The sequence below is a fragment of the Stegodyphus dumicola genome, chromosome 7, assembly GCF_044657685.1.
Source record: "Stegodyphus dumicola isolate Sdum_Otavi_A_Nest chromosome 7, ASM4465768v1".
In the NCBI taxonomy this organism is placed as follows: domain Eukaryota; kingdom Metazoa; phylum Arthropoda; class Arachnida; order Araneae; family Eresidae; genus Stegodyphus; species Stegodyphus dumicola.
This window is the reverse complement of record NC_140774.1, coordinates 116768606-116794700: the sequence shown is the minus strand read 5'-3', so window position 1 is coordinate 116794700 and position 26095 is coordinate 116768606. Positions and strand designations below refer to the sequence as shown.

The 26095-nt window shown below is 32.7% G+C and overlaps 1 protein-coding gene across 4 annotated transcripts in view; it reads left to right on the top strand.

Moving 5' to 3' along the window:
* Window positions 1–26095, top strand: part of LOC118186223 (glutamate receptor U1-like) — a 79933-nt gene that overhangs the window by 30504 nt on the left and 23334 nt on the right. For all 4 annotated transcript variants that reach the window (XM_035356301.2, XM_035356298.2, XM_035356300.2 and 1 more), the window contains exons 3-5: window positions 9583–9683; window positions 17703–17790; window positions 21883–22041. In XM_035356301.2, the coding sequence (XP_035212192.1) occupies window positions 9583–9683; window positions 17703–17790; window positions 21883–22041 (348 nt within the window). The remainder of the gene's footprint in view (window positions 1–9582; window positions 9684–17702; window positions 17791–21882; window positions 22042–26095) is intronic.

The following is a 26095-nucleotide window of genomic DNA, read 5'->3' as shown; positions in this document are numbered from 1 at the left end:
AATTTTCATGTATACCGACGTTATATAAAACTATTAAATCGGCAAAAGCGGGGGAGTTTTAGATAGCCCGCCCCATTCTTACTCTGAAAAGGCAACAGAATGAATCAATTAAGAAGCAGATTATTTGCGATAAATTTTAAAAGACTCATTGTTAGGCTGCTCTTCTAGACACAAAAACGGTTTAATAGTGGGTGATTGTGGCAAAGACTAACTGCCGCAAAATTTTAGATCATAAGTAAGTACCGTATTTCCTTTCGTGTTTTCCCCCTAACATTTTAGCGCTAGCTTCAGAAGCAAAACTGTTGGGCATTAAAATTGCAACACCATAAAGGAACGCTAATAAAAAAAAAGATATTTATTGCACTTAAACAGCATGGCATGAAGACAAAATTATTAAATTTGTAAACATTTTGGAGGATTACAGGGGTGCGAAATTAGTAGAAACAACTGCCGCCCCTTGCAGCTAAAACGCGCTTTACCCCATTAGGAATGGAGTCACACTGGGCTTGGATGACAGAAATGGGCAACTCATTCCATGCTGTTTCAAGTCTATGCCACACTTCATGAACCGTATTAGCTAGAGAGGGGTGGAGGGCCACTCTCTCAGTAACCCATGACCAGATGTTTTCAATTGGTGACAGATCGGGAGACCGTGCAGCCTGGGCAGCAATCGAATACCCTGTGTATCGAGGAATGCCAGAACACGACGTGCAACATGTGATCTCGGATTATCTTGTTGGAGCATGACGTTTGGAAGCCTGGAATATGAGGCACAACAATTGGACGTAAGATGTCAGAAATGTAACCATCTGGGTTCAAATCACCGTTAATCCGAACTAGAGATGTGCGTGTCGTGTGCCCAATGGCTGGCCAAACCATCACACCAGGTGCAGGGTCCCTATGCCGATATCAAATTCAAGCAGAAGGCATGCGGTCTCCTTGGACACTCCAGACACGTATACGACCATCAGAATACTGCACCTAGAACCGAGACTTGTTTGAAAAGGCAACATTGTGCCAGTCCTGTACCCAGCTTTGGCGTCTGGCGGACCACAATCGCCGTCTCTCTCTGTGCTGCATTGTCAAGGGGATCCAAAATAATGGTCACCCTGCTGATAGTCCACGCTGCTGCAAACGTCGACGCACCTTACGAGCTGATACTGGGCGTGCTGCAAACATGCCCATTTCCTGACTAATGGTCCGTGATGTGGTCGTACGGTTTTTCAGGGCTGACCTCACAATATGTTTGTCCTCTCTGGTGTTAGTCATCAGAGGGCGTTGAGATCCTGCATGCCGTTCAGTATGACCCTCATCAATCCACTGATTCTATATTCGCATGACAGTGCTTGAATGTCGGCCAATGCGACGAACGATATCATGAAACGATAATCTACACTTTCGATGAGCCACGATCGTGCCTCTATCGAAATCCAAAACTTGCTGGTAAGTATTTCCGCTTTTTATACAAGACATAAGACGATATTCTGAACAAACTCCAACCTCACAAAGCACTTTTAAAATAAGAAATCCACTGCACAACGTTTCTTTTATGCACTGCTTCAGATATCGTTTCTCCCTTCTGCGTCGTCTAAATGCGCTGAAATAGTAATTATTTGCATATCTCAACTTCTTTTCTTATTCAACTATTTAACTTTGACGTTGGTCAGACCATTCCTTCCTGGTGTTGCAATTTTAATGCCCAGCAGTGTATATTGCACATAGTTTCCCCCTGAGGGCTAGTTTATTGTTAATTTGTATTACCTTAATTTTTTATTTTAATTCTGTGTGTTCAGTCTGTATTTCCATTTTTTCATTGCTATTTCAACCAGTTTTTGCCTTGGAATTATAATTTGAAGCATATTTTGTGCACATTCTTCGTTAAGCTACCCGAACATGGCAGGCGTTCTCACACTTGAGAGACTTCTCAAATATGTGATTTCATCTTAAGTCTCTTATTTACATTTCAGCCCATGGTAGCTTTATCCACCGCTGATTTGTTCAGTCATTCTGAATTGGAGTCTTTAGTTCGTCTCCTTCGTTCGTACGGTGAAAATGTTCAAGGGATTATAGTATTCTAGATTAAAATAGGATCATATACATATTTTCCATTAATAAATACATTTACTTCGACGGTTAAAACAATAGGAATGTATTTAATCCTGCTTCCTATGTCCTGAATCTTTTGTCTTCACTAGGGACATCGAAAGATATATAAAACCGAATAAATAATCACTTTTTCATATTTAACAAAATAATTCATTTATGTTTTCATAATTACGAAAGAATAATGTAAGTCCATAATTTTCAAAGATTCTTGTTAACTGCGCTTTAACGGATCTTACTTATTTTAACACTGTTAATTTTTAAGAACTTGCGTGTTGTTTATTTTAAATATTAGAACCATACGTTTTGACAGAGAAAAGTACATGTTTAGAAACTAGACAATAATTTATGCCTAATTATTAATGCAATGGAATAAATTACAATAAATTATTGAATGTTGTTTCTGTTTACATGAATATGCTTTTAATATTACTTACACAAAATTATTATTTTTAAATATCTAATCGGTTTTTAAGTATCAGATTCTTTTACGCTGATTATTCACTTCTACGTTTAAAAAGATATAAATGTTATGAAAACCACAATATCCAACTTCTGTGCTTCGAACCAATATTACAAGACCCTTACACGCAATTAATTTTTAAATACATTATAAGTATTAATAATGCTATACAGTATGTTTCAGCAAATCGGTGACAAACTTTCAGGAGAGATAGAGGACGATGAAAAAACGTCTAGCAATGCATGGTCCGAAACGCTTTCCTGGTCCGGTAGTGACGACACAAAGCTCAAGAAATGAACGACGTGAACATGGTTATATTTATTATGCTTAGTGCAGCGGAAAACAAAGAAATAAGAACAAGAATAAGATAGGAGACGAGTGATCATTGCGGTAAAAAGCTGCTGTACCGTCATTACAAAGTTTCAACATTAGCGCTTATTACGCGGACCATGCGGCATTTATTGAAAAATTCAAGTGATATAATTCAATGCATTGGTGAGCACTACATAAGGAAATTATGCAATTTTTTTTGCATAAAATTATATTTTTTACATGCAGTTTTTACAATATTTGGCCGAAATAGAAATGCCTTGTCCAGAAAAATGTATCCTTAGACCAGGGTTTCCTAAATGATTTTCAGTCGCGATCCCTTTTAATCACTGAGATATTTTCGTAACCCCCAGGACCATATTTACAAAACTTTTGTGAGACTTCATAAGCATTGCGCAAATCCGACATACGCGTGAGTGAAAATGTAAATTTTTTCACTTGTACTGTAATATACTATTGCAGTTTTAGGTCATTAACTTTAATTTTTAATTTTAAGAAATAGAACAATGTGAAAATTTTAAATAAGTAACGGACGAAATGACAGCGACACATGCAAAATAAGTAAAATGAACATTTATATTATAAAAAGAATGCGTGGAAACATTTTCGTTTTTTCTTTGTCTGTATTGTCTTATCTTTATCTATTTTCAGATACATTGTGTAAAAATATTTGGTACTTGTAAAATTATTATAATAAGTTAAAGAAATATCAAAACTGATAAAATTTTTGGCGACTCCCTGCTGCAGATCCCTCGATACCCTTGGGGGTTGTGACCCACAAATTAAGAAACCCAGTCTTAGACAATTGGAGGTGTATAACATGAAGTTATGTATTAAAGTTTTGGATATCAAAAGTCAAATATCTCAATTCAAAAATATCCAAATATCTAATATATAAATCAATATCCAAATATCTACGTAATATCATGAAGGAGTACGTAAAGTTATTGTGATATTGTCTATCAGTTTATTGATAGAAGTTAACTGTTTTTAGATTGTCACCATATGAAGTCAAATAGTTTCTTAAAGTCTAAAGTTTTGTCTTAGGATATTGCTCTTTAACAATTGCTGAAAACAAATCCTAGCGTTTTCTGCAGTATATGGCTGGAAGTGAAGTGTTTTGGTAATTTCGCAATCGAACATGTAGTGATCTATTGGACCTATGGCAGCACAAATGCAGCTGTTAGTATGATATAATCCGAATGTATTTAGGTAAGAAAAAATGGGGCAGAAAATGTTGAGACTATGATTTGTTGAAATAAGTTTTCTTGAAGGAGTAGGTAGAAATTTGTATCTTTTTTTTTCCAGTTTCTACCTGATTCCAGTAAGATGTCCATAATAACAAAAGGTCTGATTCTAGGCTTGATTTTAAGTGGGATGTTTGATTAGGTCAGACTAGTGTTTTATATTATTGGGCTATTTGCCTCCTTGGCTTTTTGGTCAGCGGTTTCATTATCAATAGTGCCTACGCAGGGCTTAGTTCAGTGCAGCTTAGGTTTAAACGTTTGCGGGAATTGCGTAAGAAGTTGTTGAATTTCTTGAACTAATGATGAATGATTTTGACCAGTAATAGCTTGGATGCTTGAGTCATTATGTGAGATGAGTACCCTTTTTTGAAAATTGTTTTGATAATTAAATTACTTCTCTGATAGCAATAAGTTCAGCTTGAAATTCAGAATTTGTTCTATTTAGCTGGATGCTCCAACATTTAATTACGATGCTATTTCGATATGTACAGAATGCGCTACCCATTCCTAATTCAGTTTTTGTTCAAGAACAAAAACAGACGGTCTTCATCAAACATGGTGTTGGGAATTACGTTCAAAACGTATCCTCATCATGGGATCGGCAGAGGTGGTCCAGTGCACTGGCCAGCAAGATCGCCGAAAACTCACTTGTATTGGCTACTCCCTTTGAGGGTTACGTCAAGACACTAGTGTAAGAAATGCCCAACAAGAGTGCTGAGAAACTTGTTGCATGCATCGTAGGAGCTGCTGGAGAAGCGCTGGAATGTACGGTATTTTAGAGAATATCAGATCCGGCGATCTGAGACGCAGGGTTCGGGGCCGTAATTTTGAACACCTTCTTTGAGGACAATTGTTGTCTATATTCTTTTTATTTCTTGATTGCTGTTGTACTAAAAAGCATAATAAATGTATTTCCTCACCCTGCTAATCTTCTTCCTTTCTTGTATTTTCTATTGTCACTACCTCGCCAGGAAAGCTTTTTCGACCATTCATTGCTATGAGAGCTTTTATCTTCTAGGTGTACTCTTATCTCTTCTGAAAGTTTATAACCGATTTGTTGAAATTACCTTAAGTATAATCAAATTTCGCGCTTCTAATGGTCAGAATGGCGTTATGTTTTGTACGAATACTCTTAATTAGTGGATTTTGTTTGACAAGAGTGAAAAAATATACCATTAGGTGACTGTCCCAAGTGATTCATACTGCCGCTATCAAAATATTAAAATTGTACACAAACTGAAGTTTTAATAATGGCAACACTATTATATAAATGCTATGAAATGAAAACCTGTTTGTCTTTTATACGTCACATTAATTCAACACCTGTCTCATACAAAACAGACTTTTTCTACCAACACTAAACGCATGCGACGCGACTGGAAGAATGGAGTCTCGTATGAGTTGACTGTCTAACATTGGGTCTGCCACGAACTTTTCGAAAGAAGAACTGCGGAGATTGAGTGACCGTACAGTACAACTGTGTTTTAAGGTCTTCGTGAGGAATAGGAAGAATCTGCATTATTGTAAAAACAGCAGCACGATGGGTAAAAGCCTATAATGATTTATTCCTTAGTATTGCAAATATGCATCTGGTGGTTTGTCGTAGTGCCAGAGTAGTAAAAGCTATTGGCGCGTTGTTGGAGACGAGTTGATGTCAGATATGCATGTAAGTTAGTTTGTAAAACAATATTACCGTTTACATCTGCTTCCAATTACATTTCATCCTCTGCTATCATCCTAAGTTGTACTCTCTTGGCTAATTAACTAAAATGATATGCCCGTAGCGTCACATAGTCTCAAACAAGATTTTGAAGATGAAGGAATCAGTTTTTGACAATTTTTTTCTGAATTGCAGTTTCAAAGATTCATTTGGGTAGGGAACAATAATCAGCTGCCACTTTCGAACCAAATAACTCTCGCATTCGATAGTCATTCGATTCATTTCATACACGAATCCCTGCATCTTTTGGTTCTAAGAAAACGTAAAGGATATTCTATTTCGAAGACACATATTAAACTTTGTAAATATGAACGCAAGCATGCATTGCTCAGCACATTTGTAGCATCTTGGAAGAAACAAATATATGTGCTGTTCGGCAAGCAATTATATGACTTTATTTCACATTGAAAAGGAAATTAAAATTCATAACTGATAAGGCGTATTCTCCCTCCTTACCGCGTGCCTTCATTGTATAAATGGATGGTACTTCCGACTCATAATCGGGAAGTCCAGAGTTCGAATTCCAGCGAGAGCACTGCACATTTCCTATATGAGAAAAAACTAATAATTTCTTCCAACAAGTCATTAAAATGTTTCTTTGCCATTTACAGACACTGAACATGGGGAAAGAATAACCTCAACTTTCACGTATATTTGACCAAACACGATATTCTTCTGATTTAAAACTTCAAAATTTTTAAACTCTTCATATTTTGCCTTTACTTCAAAACACTGTGTTGAGAAAAGTGGGCTCAAAGATCACGACTATAATGAGGTTTGAACAGGGATAGTGGAAGGGTAAGGGGATCATATGTTCTGAAGGAAAAGTTAGGGCTACACTTTAATAAAAACGTCTTGTTAAGGGATACACGAAAACGTTTGGGAAACATTGTACTAGACCAGAGTGTAAGGTACAAAAAACTTTCGTGAATTGCAACTCATTAGTCGTGAATTGCCCTTAATTGCAACTCACTGAACTGAATTTGTCTTAAATTGTAATTTATAAGAAATAAAATTCTCTGGAAGTATTAAAAATAAAGAAGAACATTTCAAATTAAATAACAAGTCTAAAAAAATTAATGTTAATAAGTCTCAAGATACTTTTCTACATGCAAGCAGAAAAAATAATTAAAATTCTAACTACTTAACGAAATAAAAATAAAAATATAAGTCTAGAATATCTGCACGTACGTAATAATTTTGGCGTGATTCCCTAAAGGGTTGCATAATAATTTCTACGTGCTTCTCTAATAAGCCCCACAACAATTTTTACGAATTCTTTAGTGTTTGAGGAACAGCAGAGGTTTTCAAGAATTATGAATTAAAAGTTTTGAAAGTGTGAGTATTCTGATTTTTAGATAACTACACACACTGGCCAATGAATTAGAAATCTTTGAGATTTTCATTTGAATGTGTGCTGGGGAAGAAGTATGCAATTTATTATGACATGGGTTACACGTAGTTAGAATGCTAGTATAAGTAAGGTGTAAGAGTGCTTTTCACGATGAATGAAATGAGAAAAACGACAGATCTTTCACCATTTGATAAAGAGATTATTGTTGGTGCCCGTTTAGCAGGGGCCTCTATTTCGAAGACAGAAAATCTCACTGAGTTCTGAAAAGCAGCCATATCAATGGTTTTCAAAGGTTGGAATCAGAACCCACAGTCCTTCTCTAGAAGACGTAAATGCGGTTCAAGCACAGTTTTCCAAGATACTTAGTTATACTTAGTTATGCAACAGCCATAAGATACTTAGTTATGCTGGCAGATCAAGTTCACCCTGTAATGTTGCATTTTTACCATGATGGCGACGGATACTTCTTAGAAGTTAGTACAATTATACATCGTGACAGAAGTGTTCAAAATTGGTTCACGGAACATCAGTTTAACTTCGAACACCTTCCCTGATCACCGCAAAGCCCAGATCTTAAAACCCATAGAAAATGTGTGGAATATGGTGGAAAGACGCATCCAACAGCACTCTCCTCTTCCATCTAATTTACAAGATCTAAAAAGCTGCATAGCCAATGCATGGTATTCCCCGGATGTAAATGCACTCCAGAAGCATGTAGACGCGATGCCCAAACGAATCAGAGCAGTTAACCGTGCAAAAGATGGTCCAATAAAATATTGATCTCGGGTTTCTAATTTATGGGCCAGTATGTGTAATTATTTCTTTACAAAATGTGTAATATCTGTCTTGGGTTCATATAACGTGAGCTAGCTCCATTACCATTAATTAAGAAGGTGTCATTTGTATTCTACGAATACATTTTCATCGCTGGTGAGGGTTAGATTAAAAACAAGAACAGAAAATTACCGCCTCGTTCTGGCTTAAACATAAACTTTCTTCAAACTTCTATAAATTCAAACAGTTAAAGTCAGCGCTATCAAAGATAACATGATTTGGCTACATCGAGACAGAAATTCAAACATACATCTTAATACCATCTATTGCTACGCTATGTCATTCAAGCCGAGCTTGGGTGTCACCAATGTAAAGCAATGCAAAGCATACCGTTACACGACAAGGCAGTAATGCCAGGCAAACATCTCATACACAACTATTTGTAATTCTTTTAATGATATAGTAAAATTACTTGCCCCTAAAATTTACATAAATTCTGGAATGAGCGAACCTTTTGGCGAAATGAAGCAAACAGGAAAGCTGAAAATTACATAACATTTTGTTAGTAAAATTTAAACATACATGCTATAAATGTTATTGAGATAAATTTATTTACCTTCTATCATAAAATAAGTTAAAATATATTTTAACGCAATATTTTGAGCCCAAAGCGCATTAGCCCGAATGGGCTGCTAGTGTCGAAAAGGGATTTCGCTGCGTATCACTTTAAACGTCTGAATTACTTTTCAAATGGTTACCACAAAATATTATCTCCCTGTATTACTCTTAAACAAATTAAATAATGAGGAATATGCGTGGATGTATGTATGTTTCGCGCACTGTGAAAAAACCGTCAGATCAGGTAGAGCCGTCAGATTTTAAATAAAGTAGTTCCCTACCCGAACATGTGGCACCTGGAAGCCCGAATTTTGAATTTAGAATTTTATGTTTCATATTTAGTAAAACTATGAATGTTTAACAAACTCAACGATTTGAAAACGAGCTGCAGCAATATTGTCCGGATTAACATATTGTTATTTTCAACGAGCGAGACTGTATATTCTAAAGATAGGCTGTTTTTAAATATTTTGGAATTTTGCTATTCAACTGAATTTTATATGGCTTAAATGCGAAGAGCATGATATTTAATTAATAAATTTAACACAAAAAACGTTAATAATAAAAAGAGAAGAAAGGTTTTGCAAGCCATTTTACTAAGAAAACCATACATAGGTATGATAAACTGAGAAATGACTGAAAAATAATTAGAAAAATTTGATACCAACAGTTAACACTTCATTTGGAATACTAAACATAAGTTATTTTCAAAATTTTTGTGGTTTTGCTACTCAGTTGTATATGGCGTAAGTGCAAAGAAAATATGCTTAAAAATAAAGCTAAAAATACAAAAGAAATGGGTTAGCAGGAATGAGTGCAACAGCAGGCTGGTAGACTGTGAGCTCAGAGAGAGCGTAGAAAAGCTTAACAAACCCTTCTGGGCGACTGTTAAAAATCTGATTCCTCTTTTTAATTATTTATGTCAGTGTTTTTTATATACTTAGATCAGTGGTTTGTTTTATTATGATTTCAGTATCCGCCTTTCCTGCTTCTTGATAGGCAAAATAGCAGTGTAAGTATGTCTGGACCACTAGCTGAAGCCTTCAATTTACTGTCCCGACGTTTGAATTTCACGTATGTATTTGTCTTCAATATTCTTTAGTTAAATTATATCTAAAGTTCTTGTTATAAGATTTAAGGAATTAATTCTGATTGCATGATTATACAAAACGAAAAGGAATTCCAGAAATCACCCACTGGATTCATAAAACTATATATTGAAAAGTATTTGAAACTTACTGCTCAAAATAAGCTTTTACAAGATATAAAAAGCTGCATACCTAATGCATGGTCTGGATGTAAATACACTTCAGAAGCATGTAGACCTTTTCATGATTATGGTACAATATTTAAAATAAACGTACTCAAAGGAATAAGGAATGAAGTCAGAAATAGAAACGTATTAAATGTAATAAACATACTTAGAACATTTGCAACGATTGTTAGTTCAGTTAATTATGTATGATAGTAAAGAATATGGTTCACATATATATTCAATGCACATTTAAGAAAGCGTAAATGCGTTAAATGTAACTAACAACTAAACGGTACGCTTTTTTAAGCATCATGCTGATTACATACATATAACAACTAAACGCTATTATGCTGATTTTGTTTATACATTCCTTTTAAATATTTTTAAATTTAAGAAAAAAAAGATAAACATTTGATAGTAAGATTTATACAAGTACACTGTTAAATTTATAGCAATTGATTAACAAATCACTTTTAGGAAATGACTCGCTATGATTATTTTTATTTAAAGTCTTTGAATTTGGTTTCCGGTTATGTTTTTCAGTCTTGCTTCACTGAAACATTTTCTCCTAACGTAAGAAAAAAAATGTCTTTCTATTTTAATCGCTCTCTAAATCTCCATACATAGAACGAGGTGGTTTGCGCAGTTCGGAAAGTGATATATATATAAAGCAATATTAGAAAAATTAAGATTATCCTATCTGGGGAAGATTGTGTAGAGCAGTAAAATAATGTTAGTAGGGAAGTAAAAATGTTAATTGGAAGTGAAAATGTAAATTGTGCCTTTATGTAGAGCAGTAAAAATGTTAATTAGAAGTGAAAAAAAATAAAGCTGAAAAATGTTTGAACTGGAATAACAAATAAAAATAAAAATAAAAACTACTTATCCCCTTATGTTTAATACTTCAGACAGAACTTTTGAAGGTTTTAGTATTTGAAACATTAAACCCGGATGATTAATTAGCGTCGAACACACGTTTCGTTCTTCCTGACATTATGTGACTCAAAATGCTGTTAGTTAGTTGTTCGGGAGTGCAAAGTAATATTTCTAATAGTCTCATAATGTCAAAGAACTACTCCGAGGTGTTGTTTGCCTCTATTAGTTACAAGCAAAGAATGAAGTAATTTTAAGTAAATTCAAAATTATAAGTAATTGAAAAATTTAAAATTCTAAGATTTTAAACTTACCTTTAAGTAAATTTAAAATTAAACTCAATTAAAATGCACAAAATACAAAATGCATAATACACAGAAAGAAAAATCTAAAAGAACTGTACACAAATGCATTTGAAAACGTTATTCTTTTAAAATTATGAAAACGTATGAACGTCTTAAAAAACATCACTAAAAAGGAGCTAGGGTCAAAAACGCAAGCTTAACTTCTAAAAAATTACCTGCTTCCGAAATGAGATAGTTACATAAAAATCGTTATCATTTTTGAAGCCGGGAAAATGAAATAAACTATAGTCTTCAATTTCTGGTCTTGAGCGACATTTTTCTGCTATAAAAGCAATAAATATTAGAAGTTATTTTAAGCAGAACACTGAGGAAAAATCCCATTCAACTTTAAAGAGAGATTATTATTAAAAGCTATATATAAATATTTGTTCAAATTTCGAATCAGAAAAGTATTTGCTACATCCATTGCTTTTTCGCGACCCAGTCCAAGGATATATCCTCAAAATTTTTAAATTCAGGCGGCATAAAATCTGCTATCTGTAATTAAAACTTAGGTGAGTAGCTGTGAAAATATACTGCTATTAGACTGAATCCAAGTTTCACAATGGGAAGCTTGATGAGACATCGTATATTGAATTGTTCAAAAAATATATTATGCTGATTTTGTTTATACATTCCTTCCTATCGTATGCGGCAACTGCATGATGTGAAACGCTCTCTACGTCTTTCTATTGGATAATAAGACATATTTTCTATAAGACATTTCTATGTAGACATGCTTTTCAACACTTCTGCGTAGTTATTTAACTAGACAGTATATCGCCTTTTTAAAACTACCAAGGGGAAAAAGGTACTGGAAATTGTCGTCTCATCACTCGTAATTGCGGCGAGATTTGACGATTTTTCCTGTTTCTGTAACTGTCAATGATGGAGGCAATTTAACCTGCATATTTTTCAATTCAATAATAAACTAGTTTACGTAATAAAAACCATAAAATGTTATTTTATATGAAGTTATCATTCATTGAATTCAAAAAATACTTTAAACCCAATAAGTTCTTTAATAAAAAAAGAAAATTAAATGAAACCACAATAGCTTTGAATCTTTTGCTGATTAAAGTAGCAATATATTATCTTGACTTCAGGGAATGATTATAAGAAATCTCATGAAGTCGGGTTTCTGAAATAGTTAAACATTTCCATTACGTGCTCTCCTGCAAAATTTGAAAACGGTACTACTTGTGGTCTGCCACACTAATTTATACAATAGTTGAATGCAATTTTAGCTTGAACTTATTGGTGGCGACATCTATTGAGCATAATGAGAATACAAATGCGTTTGAAATGTATCAGGATTTTCAAACTTCGATCTAGTTCGTTATCGCAGTGGAACAGTTTAATGAAATAAAAATCGAAGTAATTCTTTGTTCGTTTTAACTTATACGTGTTAATGAAAACCGAAGTAATTCTTTGTTCGTTTCAACTTATCACAACATTTTCATTGTATGTATTTAAAGAATTATACTAAGGTGATTTCTTGGTAAATGAATGTAAACGTAAAGATGAGTGAAAAATATTGGCAATTGTTTCTCGAAATTAAGCACCTACATCAGTCTCTGTCCCGTTATCCTGTGATAGAAAGTGCATAAATTTATAATAAAAGATAAGCAAGATAATAAACTCATATTCAGTCTTGTAATTTGTTTACAGTAGTTAAAAATGGAAATTAAAGGATTAGCTGGAAGATGTGAAAAAATGTAACAAACAGAAAAGCAGAGTCATAGACTAAAACCATTAGGCAGTCAGAAAAACATAAATTAAACAGTTTGAATACAAAAATGATAACGATTTTTATGAAACTATCTCATTTCGGAAGCAGCTAATTTTTTAGAAGTTAAGCTTGCGTCAAAAGACCCTAGCTCCTTTTTAGTGATGTTTTTTGACTCGTTCATACGTTTTCATGATTTTAAAAGAATAACGTTTTCCAATGCATTTGTGTACAGTTTTTCTAGGTTTTTCTTTCTGTGTATTATGCATTTTGTATTTTTTGCATTTTAATTGAGTTTGATTTTGAAAAATTCGTAATAATTTGAAAAATTTGTGATAATGAAAAATTTGTAAAAATTCGATAAATAAACGATTTTAAAAAATTAAAATCTGAAAACTTAAGAATACAGCCAAACACTTAGAAGAGTTTAACATCAACGTTTCAAAAAGTAAAAAAAAAACATAGAAAATTAAATAATATAAAAATTACAAGACTGAAAAGAAACTTCAGTCTTATCTTGGTACAAAAACTTCAATTTAATACATGAAAAGTATTTAAGATTCTCCATAAGTTAATATATCGAATGTAAAAATCTTAAATTTAAATCGAGTTGTTCAAAATGGGAAAACAAAGGATAGAAAAAAAAAGTTACTAATATATTATTTCATCCTATCCTTTATATTAGAAAACTTCCTGTTGTTCTAAATCGAAAACAGCTTCCACGATGACCGGAAAGTGATCAAGGAATGACCCCCACTGGCGAGATATCCGTTACTGATCACGTAAATATTACATTATATGTAAAAATATACATTATATGAATATTTTGGTATATAATAAATACATTTGGTATATAATAAATACATTATATACCAAAATATAATGCCTGCGTCATTATATATAATTATAATGACCATTTAAGGCTTTATATATAATGACCTATAAAATCAAGTGAGAAAAACAAAAATGCTGGCTCTTTCCTGAGAAATGTGAGCAAGACGCATTACTCGTCGAGAAAGCTGATAGTATTTCCCCTTCTGTAATAATGTTGTAATGTTGCTTTTTAATTAACCAAGAAAGCTTATGTTAAGTTTCAAAATAAACAGAAAAACAAAACAAAAAAATTCTAATGAAATAAACAAAAACGCCTGTGCCCCTTTAATTCACAGGCGCACTTATAAAGAGCCGTAATTTCCAGCTTGTTTATTTCAATAAATCGCTCAAAACCAGAAGCACAAAACAGAAACTAATGCCAGCATATGAAGGTCAAATGCCGTATGAATCGACCTATGTGAAAACAATTACCACTTAACCCCATGTACTGGCTTTTAAAAATTCAAATAAATCGTTCCGTTTTAATGTCACGTATACGCGACGCTGGGCTCGTAGGAGCAGAATCGTTGCGTCGCGAATAGGGACGCTGGGCTGGTAAGAGTGGAATCATTGCGTCGCCTATACGTGACGCTGGTCCTCAACGGGTTAACTCTCTTATTTGCTCGAACATTCCTTCGTTTCTGGACGTTAAAGGTCGTCTTCCAGCGATTCCTGGCCACTCCGAAATCTTGAAAAACCACTCGTAAGCGGACGTTTCCTATGCAGAATCGTCTCTGTAAACTGTTTGTAAGGCTAACAAAGTCTCTAGAGCAGATTTCCCCAGTCTGCACGTGAATGTGATGTTCGCCCTTTGCTCAAACTTCGACATCCACCAACTGATCACCATACCATCCTACCTTCAGCTGCACTGCCTGTTATGAATTCCGGTAGTAAATAAAATTAGTAGTAAAAGATAAATTAATTATTTGTGGTGATAAAGAGTTGCAACGAAATTCCGGGAACATTTTGATTGCCCTTCGTAGATCTGTAAAGAATCGTACGAATACTCTATTTTGTACCCGGTCAAGAATTAGACTTTTTAATAACTTTTTAATAATCAGAATTTTTCTCAGTAAGTCGAAAGAGATTAATAAAACTGTCCTCATATTTGAAATTTTTTTCTCACGAGAAGACAGGCGAGTTTCGGGGTAGGGAGGTGGAATATATAAAATCTCAGACATTTCCAGCAGAATTAATGATGTGTGTTGGGAAGTAGATTTGCGGTAGTCAGTGAGCTATAGAGAACTGCATTTAAAAACTAAGTTCCTCCTTTCCTTCTTTCGTAAGCTTTTGACGAGGGTTATTAATTCGTTCAATTTTCTGCTATACCCTTTATTTTTAAAAAGTTGATATAAAAGATATTCTTTCGTTTCCTTTAACATAGGAATTTCATTTGACTCATATATCAGTATATGCTTCCGATAAGTAATTAAAGGTTACGTGAAGCAATGTTCAACCTATGCTAACTATTATCAAAATAGATATTAGTTAATTAACAAGCTTTCTCTTCATGAACAGAAATTTAGTCATGAAAAGTGCATAAGGAGATATCTTTTTCCTCCGTATGTGCTGTTATGATGTAACTGGTAGCACGACCGGTTAGAAATCCGAAAATGCGTGGTTCGACGCCTAACGGGGGACATAGCTGATTTTTCAGGTTTCCTGCATTGCTTTCGTGACCTTAATAATAAACTCTACAGTGTAGAGAGAATAAGATACATGCGTTGAAAATTATTCATCGAGAAAATTTTAAAGGTTCCTTTGAAATGAATATGCTTTTAGAAATATATATGTGCAATTATACCTTTATCATTTTTTTATCAACGCTACTAATGGACAGTTACCCTACTTATGGTTTCAGCTTAATGTCTGCTTGTGATAAGAACTGCAGTCAGCTAACAATTATTTATGTTTAGGATGAAAAATCGGTAGTTTTCGTGGAATATTTAAACTAATAAAATATTACTAAAACGTCTACAAAACTAGGAAGAAATGTAGGTAAAATATGTAAAAATGTAGTAAAGGAAATATGTTCAAGAGTAAGAATTCCATATGCACTTAGGAGGACTCCCAAATAACCAAAATGACAATACGGCAAGAAAGCATTTCGTTATTACTGGTCGTGACGTTAGGCCTTTGTTAGCTTAAGATTTTGCACGCTTATGTTTTACAATGGCATCAATCTGAGCAAAGCAATTTGGCCTCAGTGCTGATTTGTGTCTGCTTCTGCTCCCAAAAGCGTCCTCCAATATTTCTAGTTTTGTTCCCATACAGGACAACGATCATTTATTTTGGTGGATTGAACTTGAAGCTTAGACAAGGTACATTTAGCATAAAAACTTAGCATAGACTTAGTATAAAAATAATATTTGAATAAATTACAAGTGGGTGACTGCTGCGATTCACTGACGAGCAGAAATGAGAAAATGCGACATGCTGCTGTAAATAAAAGAAGACTATCAAAATACCATTCAACAGAATTGTAAAGGAACTTTCTCCATACGATAATTCTTGAAGAAAACCAGAATGTTTCTTTAAAGCTTTCACAAAATCTTCTTGTTCAGTGAGATTTTATCTGTTTCCATGCAAAACAAAACTTCACCGAAGGAAATTCAGACATGGTGGATTCCGTGGATACTGAATGCTGCTACTACAGTGAATGAATGGTGTGAATGAGATACAAGGACACACACTGCATGACTTGAATAATATTTCGCGTTTGAAGCTCCAGAATTGATTCCATGATATATTTGAAAAGATTTTTTATAGACAATTTGTTAACAAACTGTGAATCTCATAATAATTACTCAATCTTTCGCTGTAAAAACAAAATGTATAAATTGGAAAAGAAAACTGGGAATGCTTTTTTTCTTGGCCGTTAACTTCCTAGAATATGAATACACAAAACATTATAAAATACCTTTAACCTTTATATCGCAGCGAGCACAGGGAAAAGTATATCGATGTTGGTGAAATAACACTTTAAATGGGACTAAAATATATAGTGTAAAGTATAATAAAATTACTTAAAAGTAATGCCGATTACTTTGGGTAAGGAAAACTAGAAAAATATATCAGTTATTATCATGCAATAAAATAATATTTTCATTACAAAACCCACCTAAAGTACGGTTACTAAGACTAAGCACAAAAATTTAAATAAAACACCTTTGTGATCGTCAGTATAACAGTTTCAGAATATGAATGAAAGTGAACATGCAGACTACATTCGTTGCTAGTACGTTCAACGCAGTTACGCAGCATATAATTGTTTCCATAATGGTCTGAGTATTTTACCACGAAAAATCTGATACTGAAATAATACCATAAATTTATATACAATAATACATCGATTATTGTTTATAAACTCGCGATATTAATTAATGTTTCTATTAATTTATGTTTATAAAAGGATACACATTTTAATATTTATAAACTCATAAATCGCAACAGATGACAATAAGATAAGCATAATTCATGAAATACAAACCTCAAGTCCGCACTATATGGTTTTTAACCGAATCTATTCAAAATTATCCCCTTGCCTACAGTCTACATATCCAGTTGGTGCTGCTACTACAGTGACATATGTTCGTTTCCAACAGAATCAATGTGATAACAAGTATAAAATACAATCATCTAGGATCAGACCAGGATAGTTATGGACAAAGGAATACCTCTTCAAAATGTTTTAGAGATTCCTTAAGTAAAGATTAATTTGTTTCGGATATCGGCTTCGGAGTCATTCAATTATTTCCATGGTGGTTTATGCAGTGCCCTAGGAATTAAAGATGAAAGGTACTTTATAATGTTAGGCGTGCATAGCATCATATTCTAGGAAGTCAATGGCCAAGAAAATAAGCATTGCCAGTTTTCTTTTTTCCAATTTATACATTTTGTTTTTGCACCGAAAGATTGCGTAAATATTATGAGATTCACAGTTTGTTAACAAAACGGCTATAAAAACATCTTTTCAAAGATAGCAATTATTTTTTGCTTTAAATGTAATTTAATTTTAGATACACATTATACCGAGTTCCTGGAGACACGTGGGGTATAAAAAGACCAGATGGATGGACAGGAATGCTAGGAATGTTATGGAGAAAAGTAAGTTTATTTTCCAACAAATACTCTACTAAATTTTAAATATGCGCAATTTTACACTATTTTGGAAGCTTAAATATAATGCAATTTTAGAATATGTTAAAAATTTCCACTTTAATAAAATTATACATCACTTAAAGATCAGATCACTCTGGTGAAAATCATTGAAATGTATAAACATTATTTGAAATACTTGATTTGTATCAAAATGCATCCTACTCAAGAGTTCCTGCATACTAGGAATTTCTTTCATAAACAACAACAAAGACTTTTACGAGTATGATAAAGTCTACAATACTATCTTATTTTGAATGAATTTGTGAATGATTGTGTATATATTACTTTTTATACGGAATAAGCTTGAAATTTATATAAGTATTTTAATAAAAATAGACTCCGAAATTTCTTTTCAAATTATAAAATAAATTACTGTTCTGATCACTAAACCTGTAACATTCTAGTTGAATTTGTAGTCATTGAAAGCTAGAATACTTAAGAACTGTGTAGAGAATAATCGCTGACTCATACTTAAATGACAAGTCCAAAGAAGAGTTAAATTCACCCTTTATTCCAATTCAAATAATTTCACAGATGACCCCTTCTCGTGCTTATGGTAAGCCTCCATTTAAGATAGAAAATAAGAAACTAATCTAATACTAACTAAACTAAAACCAGTCCAAACTGCACAGAAAAAACAGAGTTGGCCCTTATTAAAGATCACCGGCGAATACCAGCAGGCACGTAATAATACGGCCAAATCGTAGTGATTATACTTTAGCAACAACGTGGCCAGACGGCAGAACACGCTCTACTAGGTTATATTAAGCTTTTCTATTGAAATGACCGATACATCAACTTAAATACTGTTTTCTACCTCATTTACATAAAACGCTGTCCTGAAAACTCATTCTGGTAGGGAATAGTATATGGGAAAAGCAGAAGTATAAGAAACACCTGTCCAAAATAAAAATAACTATTGGAACATTAAAATAAACTCCTACAAACCTTAAAAGAATGTGAGATAGCTAAGCAAGAATAAGTTTATTTTATGTCAGCAGTCGTTTGAATTAACAACATTTAATAAGTATGTTATAGATTTTTCTCACATGGGAAAAAAATTACTCATTTTACTTATAATTTCAAAATTCAGTAATGCATTCAAATTTTAAACGTAATTCTTACTTTTATTATCGCTACTAATCCGAAACTATTTTGCTCTTATTACCTGCTTTAAAATACAACGGTATTTAATGTAAAATAGTTTAGAAAAATTCTTTATTCTCATAATTACGTACGATTATGAATTTTAATTTAATAGATTTCATGATAGTTTTGTTCGTTGTCATTTAACATTTTTATTTATTTCACAGCTATAATTTTGATATATATATTTATATTATTTTTATTTCAAATGCTACACATTTCTTGCAATAAAAATCTCTCCGTTCGATTACGTCTGAAATGAGCCTTGAACACGATGTAAGTGACAGTATGACTTTGGCCAACTGAATCCCAATTTTGAAGGAAAGCACACAGAGGACAGATCCAAAGGTCTAGGCGTCGCTAACTACCTACCCCGTCTGGGCCGCATGGTTACCAATTCCAGAATCATAAGCCAGTAATGATTAACTGTTTCTGTTTTGATAGGTTATGTTTTGAAGGATAAATGAAGTAGCTACGGAAGATAAAATGCAAATGATAAGATTAGCGACTTTTTCTTTCCATAGATGATGACTAACCTTCTAATCTGTCTGGAGAGAAACAAGAACCTCTAGATGGCCCAGTCTGGTGCACGAATTGGTTTCATTTAGAGTAAAGTATTTTTTAAAGGAGAACCAGTACTGGTAATTGTATTGACTTTTTTTTTAATTAGTAATAATTCATTGAAGGCAAATAAAATTTGCTTTTGCTGTTATGGAAGATAAGTCGTTCACAAAGAATACAACTGATTGCCGATATGCTGAAAGAGGAATTTGAGTTGGACTTAGGCTAGCAATAAGCTAACGTTTGTTGTTATTTGCCTTCTTGATTTGAAAGATCCGGATCAGATCTATGAATTCATCATAGTCGACAAGTAGAAGAAGGCAGTCGTTGGCCAAATATCTTACGTAACTGAAAGGTAAACATCCAACTTTGGCCACTTCTATCTCAGTTTTCATGCAGACCCTCTTCAGGAGAGTCAATAGTCCAAGGATCTCCTACCCTTCTTGCCATATTACTAAACTTTCCGCTAGACGGTATTTTAAGTTCTCCATTTTGCAAAGGCAACATGTATTATATGCATACATTATTGAGTCATTAGGTTTGTTGCACCAGGAATCAAAAAAGAAAATGTGCAATGCCCTCACGGGGATTCGAATTTTATTACACTGCGTTACACTCAATTTTGGTAACCAATAAATTTTGAATTCATTTTTATGCAATTATTTTAAATTCTTACATCCTCTATTAAATCCTCTGTTTAAATCTTTTAAATTTAAATTAAAAGAATATCGGAGATTATCATTTAAACTGGTTACACAAAACAACGGAAAATTACATGCATCTTTAGGATTATCTTTTATTCTCTAATTTCGAAATATAATTTTTGCTATTTGATAAGCAAAGGAAAAGTGCAGGAACTCTAGAGTTACAATAATTGTTAAAATAATGTATAACAACTAGTAAGGTCCCAGTTTTCCAACGAATCGAATAATCGAACGCGTGAATCTCGCTAGTGTATGAAATGTATGCGGATGAGAATGGGAGAATGAAAAAGTAAAGAATAAAGAGTAGTGAACGAGACCTCATACTTTCGGGATATTTGAAAGCAGGGTATAACCTACTCTTGTTCATATACGCTACAAATTAACATGGCCAACCTACACAGCTGTGTTCCGTTTAGTGTTGAATCTTCGTTTTCACTTCACTGATTTGTCTCGAATGATTGTTTTGATATGTTAATACTGATATTAACTCGGCAAGCGCAAGGAAGGAACCCAAACATTTCTGACTGCTCATTCTTGACGTTAATTTGTGAAGCGCTTGGAGAGAACTACAAATTTTTGACGTCTGAATGATCGCTCTCAGATCGTTTCTATTTGCTCTCGTTTCGGAAAACATTACTTGCAAACATAAACATTGATCAGCTGAGTGCGCTTATATTACAAATAATTTTTTTCTCATTGCCGCCTTTTTACTTCGCCATTTTTTTCTCTTCACCTTTCTGAATCATATTAACTGAGATGCTGATGTCACTAAAGGAAATACTTAAGTAGGCAACTCATGTCTTAAAGCTTATGAGGTATTTCTCCCGCCTTCTTAACATGTCTTCGTGGTATAATGGCCAGCACGCTCGGCGCGTATTCGACAAGTCCGAGATTCAAGTCCTGGCGAGGGAATGTCTCCTGCTTCGAAATAACCTAATGTCTCTACAAGTTTATTCTTCTTATCTTAAAACTAACAGGAAAACAGTTCGCAGAATGCAAATCATAATATTAAGACTTAAAATATCCCATTGATTGCATTACTGGAATCATAAAATTCGCAATTTTAGATGCATAAAAGTAACACTTTACCTGTTTTCCAATATAAAAGACTTAAAACTTGGGATTCGATTTTAAGTTACTTTACACATCGTTACCATCTTCAGCGTCAAAATAAGGAATAGTTAAATTAAAAATTTTGATATTTTTCTCTGTTTTCAAATGCTTAGTATTTTTGTTTGATATCAATTCGTGTAATCTTTGGGGATAAACATACCAGAAGAGTGAAAAAATAACCAAAAATTTAGAACCTCTTTTGCAGCTCCAGACAGTAACAATTTTTGCAGGGAAAGATATCTACAGCAGTTTCGAATATCTTCATCATTTGACACCGTAAATATAAATCCATGTAAATGTAAACATTGATTAGCTGAGCATAGTGTGTCGATGCTATACGCATTTTTTTCTCTTTGCGTTTGCTAATAAGATAATACATAAATAATAGTTAACGTATAGAGATAAGAGAGAAATTTTGTGATGGGTAAAAGATTTCTTAAAATTAAATTTTATCTGATAAGTATAAATGATGTATTTTGTATTGTAGTTTCAAGCCTTTCACTTGTCATTATAGGAAGTTGATTTGGCACTTGGTCCATTTTCACTGTCTTACAGCCGTTGGTCTTCGTTTCCGATGTCGATGCCCATGTATGTAGACAATGTACAAATTTTAGTACCATCTTTTCAGTGGGAATTAGAATTATTCAGTATGGCCAAGATATTCAACCTTGATGTAAGTATAAGAAAAGAGATTATTATTGTTTTATATTTTTAGAACGATATGATTATGTGACTGACTGATAGTATTGGTACAAACGGGAAAAGGCATGCTAAATTGTGTTACTTCTTTCTTAGCAAACAACTTCTTTATTTAAAGGCCTGAAGAGGAAAACAAAAATTACTACGTAACGAACAGCTTAGATGTGGCAATAAAGGCTCCAAAACAACTCCAGTAAACTAAAAATTGGAAAACAGTATACAAAAGTGCAATTTATAAGCAAAATAAAAAGTTACTATGACCACATGTCATCATCAGAGGCGAAGTAAATGTTTTTAAATCAATAGTTAAATTTCTGAATTTTAATTTATAAGACATACATTTTTAAACTCATTTAGTAAAAATATTTTAAATTGAAGTAGTTAAAACAAAATTCAAGCTGTACTGGACAAAATTGGTGCTCGCCGAAAACATCACCGAGGAAAATATTTCTAAGGAAATAGCGCGAAGAGAACGTATCATACAAAACATTATGATGGAAAATAAAGTAAACAGGAAATCTCGCCACTAAAACCTCAGAACACAAAATATTAAAATAAAAATAAAGCGGTGACAAAGCTTTATAAACTATCGTCACACAAAACATTGTCATAAAAAGTAAGACTACTGAAAAACATCGAATGAGAATAACACTGCAAGTACAAAACAGCTTTACTTTTAAAATTAAGCAAGACCGTTATTTGAGTAAAACTGTATCGATTTCAAAAACGGCAGGCAAAGGTCTAACTTCTTCACAATAAAAATTATTTTTCACTTTTTCACGTGATTTTAGTTACAAAAGCAATCAAGTCAGAGAACTCTAATACTTTTTTCATACAATTTACCTACGAAATAACACGTTTACAAAATCAGTTAAATTTTGTATTAAGGGGACAGTGGACTTTAAAATAGCTAAACAATCAACCAAAATATTGGATTTGTTTTTTACTATAATATTCCATACACAAAACTACATCGTATGCAAAAAACCGAGTTCAAATATTCTAATTTTTAAGGAAATTACAAGCATTTCAAATGTGTAAACAACGTAAACTTTGCCCTTTAAATTTTGGAGAAAATGTAAAAAAAAATGTATTTCAACAGTTATTTATTGATGCAATAATTTATATAATATTTACCCAAAATAAGTGTTTATTTCTAAAAAAAAGGACTAGAAATGTCAGCATTGACAACTATTAATGAATTTAACTGTGTTTGTGTGAATGAATGCTATACGCTTAGAACAGGAGGAAACAAACTCGTTTTCTCTACTTATTGCAAAAAAGCGTGATCTCCTCGCTTGAAGCAAAAGGAGGAATTTACCTGCTTGGAAAAACAGAAATAGTAAAAATATTGCAGGCATTAAAAGATAATGTAAATGTAACAAATGAAGTATAAGCATATGGTGCGATTTAATTTTAAAAGTTTCATTGGATATAATGCATAAATTGTTCCTACCTGTAACTTCGAATCACATACCAATTTGCGATATGTTTACTTTTCCCATATTTAATATTATGAGAATAATATTAAATAGTTAAATGATACGAAATAGTTAAATGATACGAAAATATTATCTAGTGTCTACATATTCATATTTAAAGTTAATTTGCTGTTTCTCATGACCATGTATTAAAAGTAAGTTTGAAGAAAAACTTTAAGCGGTTTTCTCAAAACAAAATTTTTTGCAGTTCGTATCGCTTGAAAATGCTCCATGTGTCTCCTTTTTAGTTAAAAATGAATGATATTTGGAAAAAAAAGCATGCATTTTTTGATATGAGGTTATTAAAAAGTTTAAACTTGTGATAATGTTTAACCTAAGGTGACATTTTTCCGAAAATGGGTTTAAGTTCACAAACATCCTTTTTAAGAATTTCTGATACATCATATTCAATAACGGATACACAAAAACTTTTGTCAAGTCTTTATAACTAACTAACAGAAAAAATAGTGAAAAAATAGCGCGCAAGGAGCATTTTAAATCTTTAATTAAAATAATTAATTATTTGTTTTAAAAATTTTTGATTTAAAATAAATTGAAATTTTGATCACATATTTTATAAACTGATTTTATACTAACAGAAAGCTCAGTAAAAAAAAAAAAAGCGCCTCAAAAACTAAATCTCCCTGATAAAATATGAATAAGATTATATGTATAAAATTTGTTGTTGAAAACACGAAAACCTAAAAAACTAACACCATCCCCTTAAAAAAGAACATTGCCTTATGTATAATAAATTTGTTAGCAAAGACTAAAAATCTTCCATTTATAAGCATGCAAAAGCTTTTTCATTCTTTTAAAATTGTTAAGTTATTGCAAAACGTATGCACTTATTACCCTTGAAAATTATATGCCATTAAGAGAATAATGAATTTATTTTACATTTTTTTAAAATTTTTAAACAAAACACTAACAGAAAGCTAAGTAAAAAAATAAGCGCCTGAGAAACTAAATCTCCCTAATAAAATATGAATAAGATTTTGCTAATAATTTCTGGAGTCCTTATGTTAAATCAAGATATTTCTGAAAATGTAAAATACTCCATGAATATGAAATTAAATAATGGAAAACATCGATTAATGCCTCTGCCTTAATTATTACAAGCCGGTTTTTCTACAGAAATTCCTCAACGAAGGTATATTTTTAAAACCACAGAACAATAGCAGCTTCGCTGCAATTAAATACCTAGCTATCTGCTTGTAGAATAGCTGTTCACAATAAGCCCGGCAAATATGCAATTTTTGAATTATAATTTCTGTAAATGGAGCAAAGTTTATGTTCAACCTGACGACTACGCTCACAGATTAATTATGTTATCTTGTCGGCGAAGTTATCAGCCTAATAACTATTCATCTCAGCTCTACTCTTCATCGCGATGACATCCGACCTAAGGTATTTATATGAACCAAACGGATGAAGGCATCCCTGTGGACAACTTTATTGAGCATTTGCAAGAAGTTTATAATTTTATGTCAGTTTTTTTGCTACATTTTCCTTGACATGTTACACCTTTTTTGCTCTGAACGATGGGTATAATTTGTAGACCGATATTCAACAATGTATTAACTTTGATACCTTGAATTCTTGGTCGGTATACTGGCCTGCATCAGGTGATAGTGTTCTCTATTCTTGCCATTTATTGAAAGAGTCCCATTAGGGCCTGACCTGTGATGCTACCGTAAAGAATATTCTCCAAATGACGAATATATTAACTATAATTAGGCTTAGAATATATAGTCCTGAGATTTATAAAATAGTCAGTATGCCATAAATAAAGTCAGAGTTAAACTGCTTTTTTAAAAATCATTATTCTAATTCAAATCTGTAAATTTAAGTCAAAACTATAAATACAACTTATACTGTTAAATTCAAAGCAAATTATCGAAATAAATTTAAAGTTAATTGTCATTGTTCTTTGTCATATTTACTTATCTTTGCCCTTGATCCTTGCCATTGTAATTATTGCTTCGTTTGTTCTGCAAAGATACAGAATTTGAAACAAAGTAAACTGGTAATTCAGACTTTTAATATAGATAGTTTGTCAATTTATAATCGAAGTCATCATGCTGCTTTAATCGACTCCCAAGAGGCTGCAAATTAATCAATGTAATTAAGTATAGAATTCCTGAGTTCGAGAGAGAGAGAGCGTTTGGCAGTTATCGTTGACCGCCTCGGTACTACAGTATACGCCGCTTAATGTGATTAAATTTGGCCACAGTTTCGATAACATTAACTTAACAACATTAAACGACGAGAAATTTATAGCAATGAAATAGCAATGAAATTTAGCTAATTTAATATAAAGACAATCAGAAACCGATAAACAGGTACTTTTCCAGAATTTTTATTAGAAAAAGATAATTATTTATAAAAGTTTTTCTGAAACATGCTCCCAGCATCATTAATACAAAATTATATTTATAAAGTTTTCTTAACGTTTCCGGAAATTATTTGACCAATGCGGAACCCCTAATCTTAATATTGAAGACAATATTTGTAAAATTGAAAATTATACCAAAAAAAAAAAAA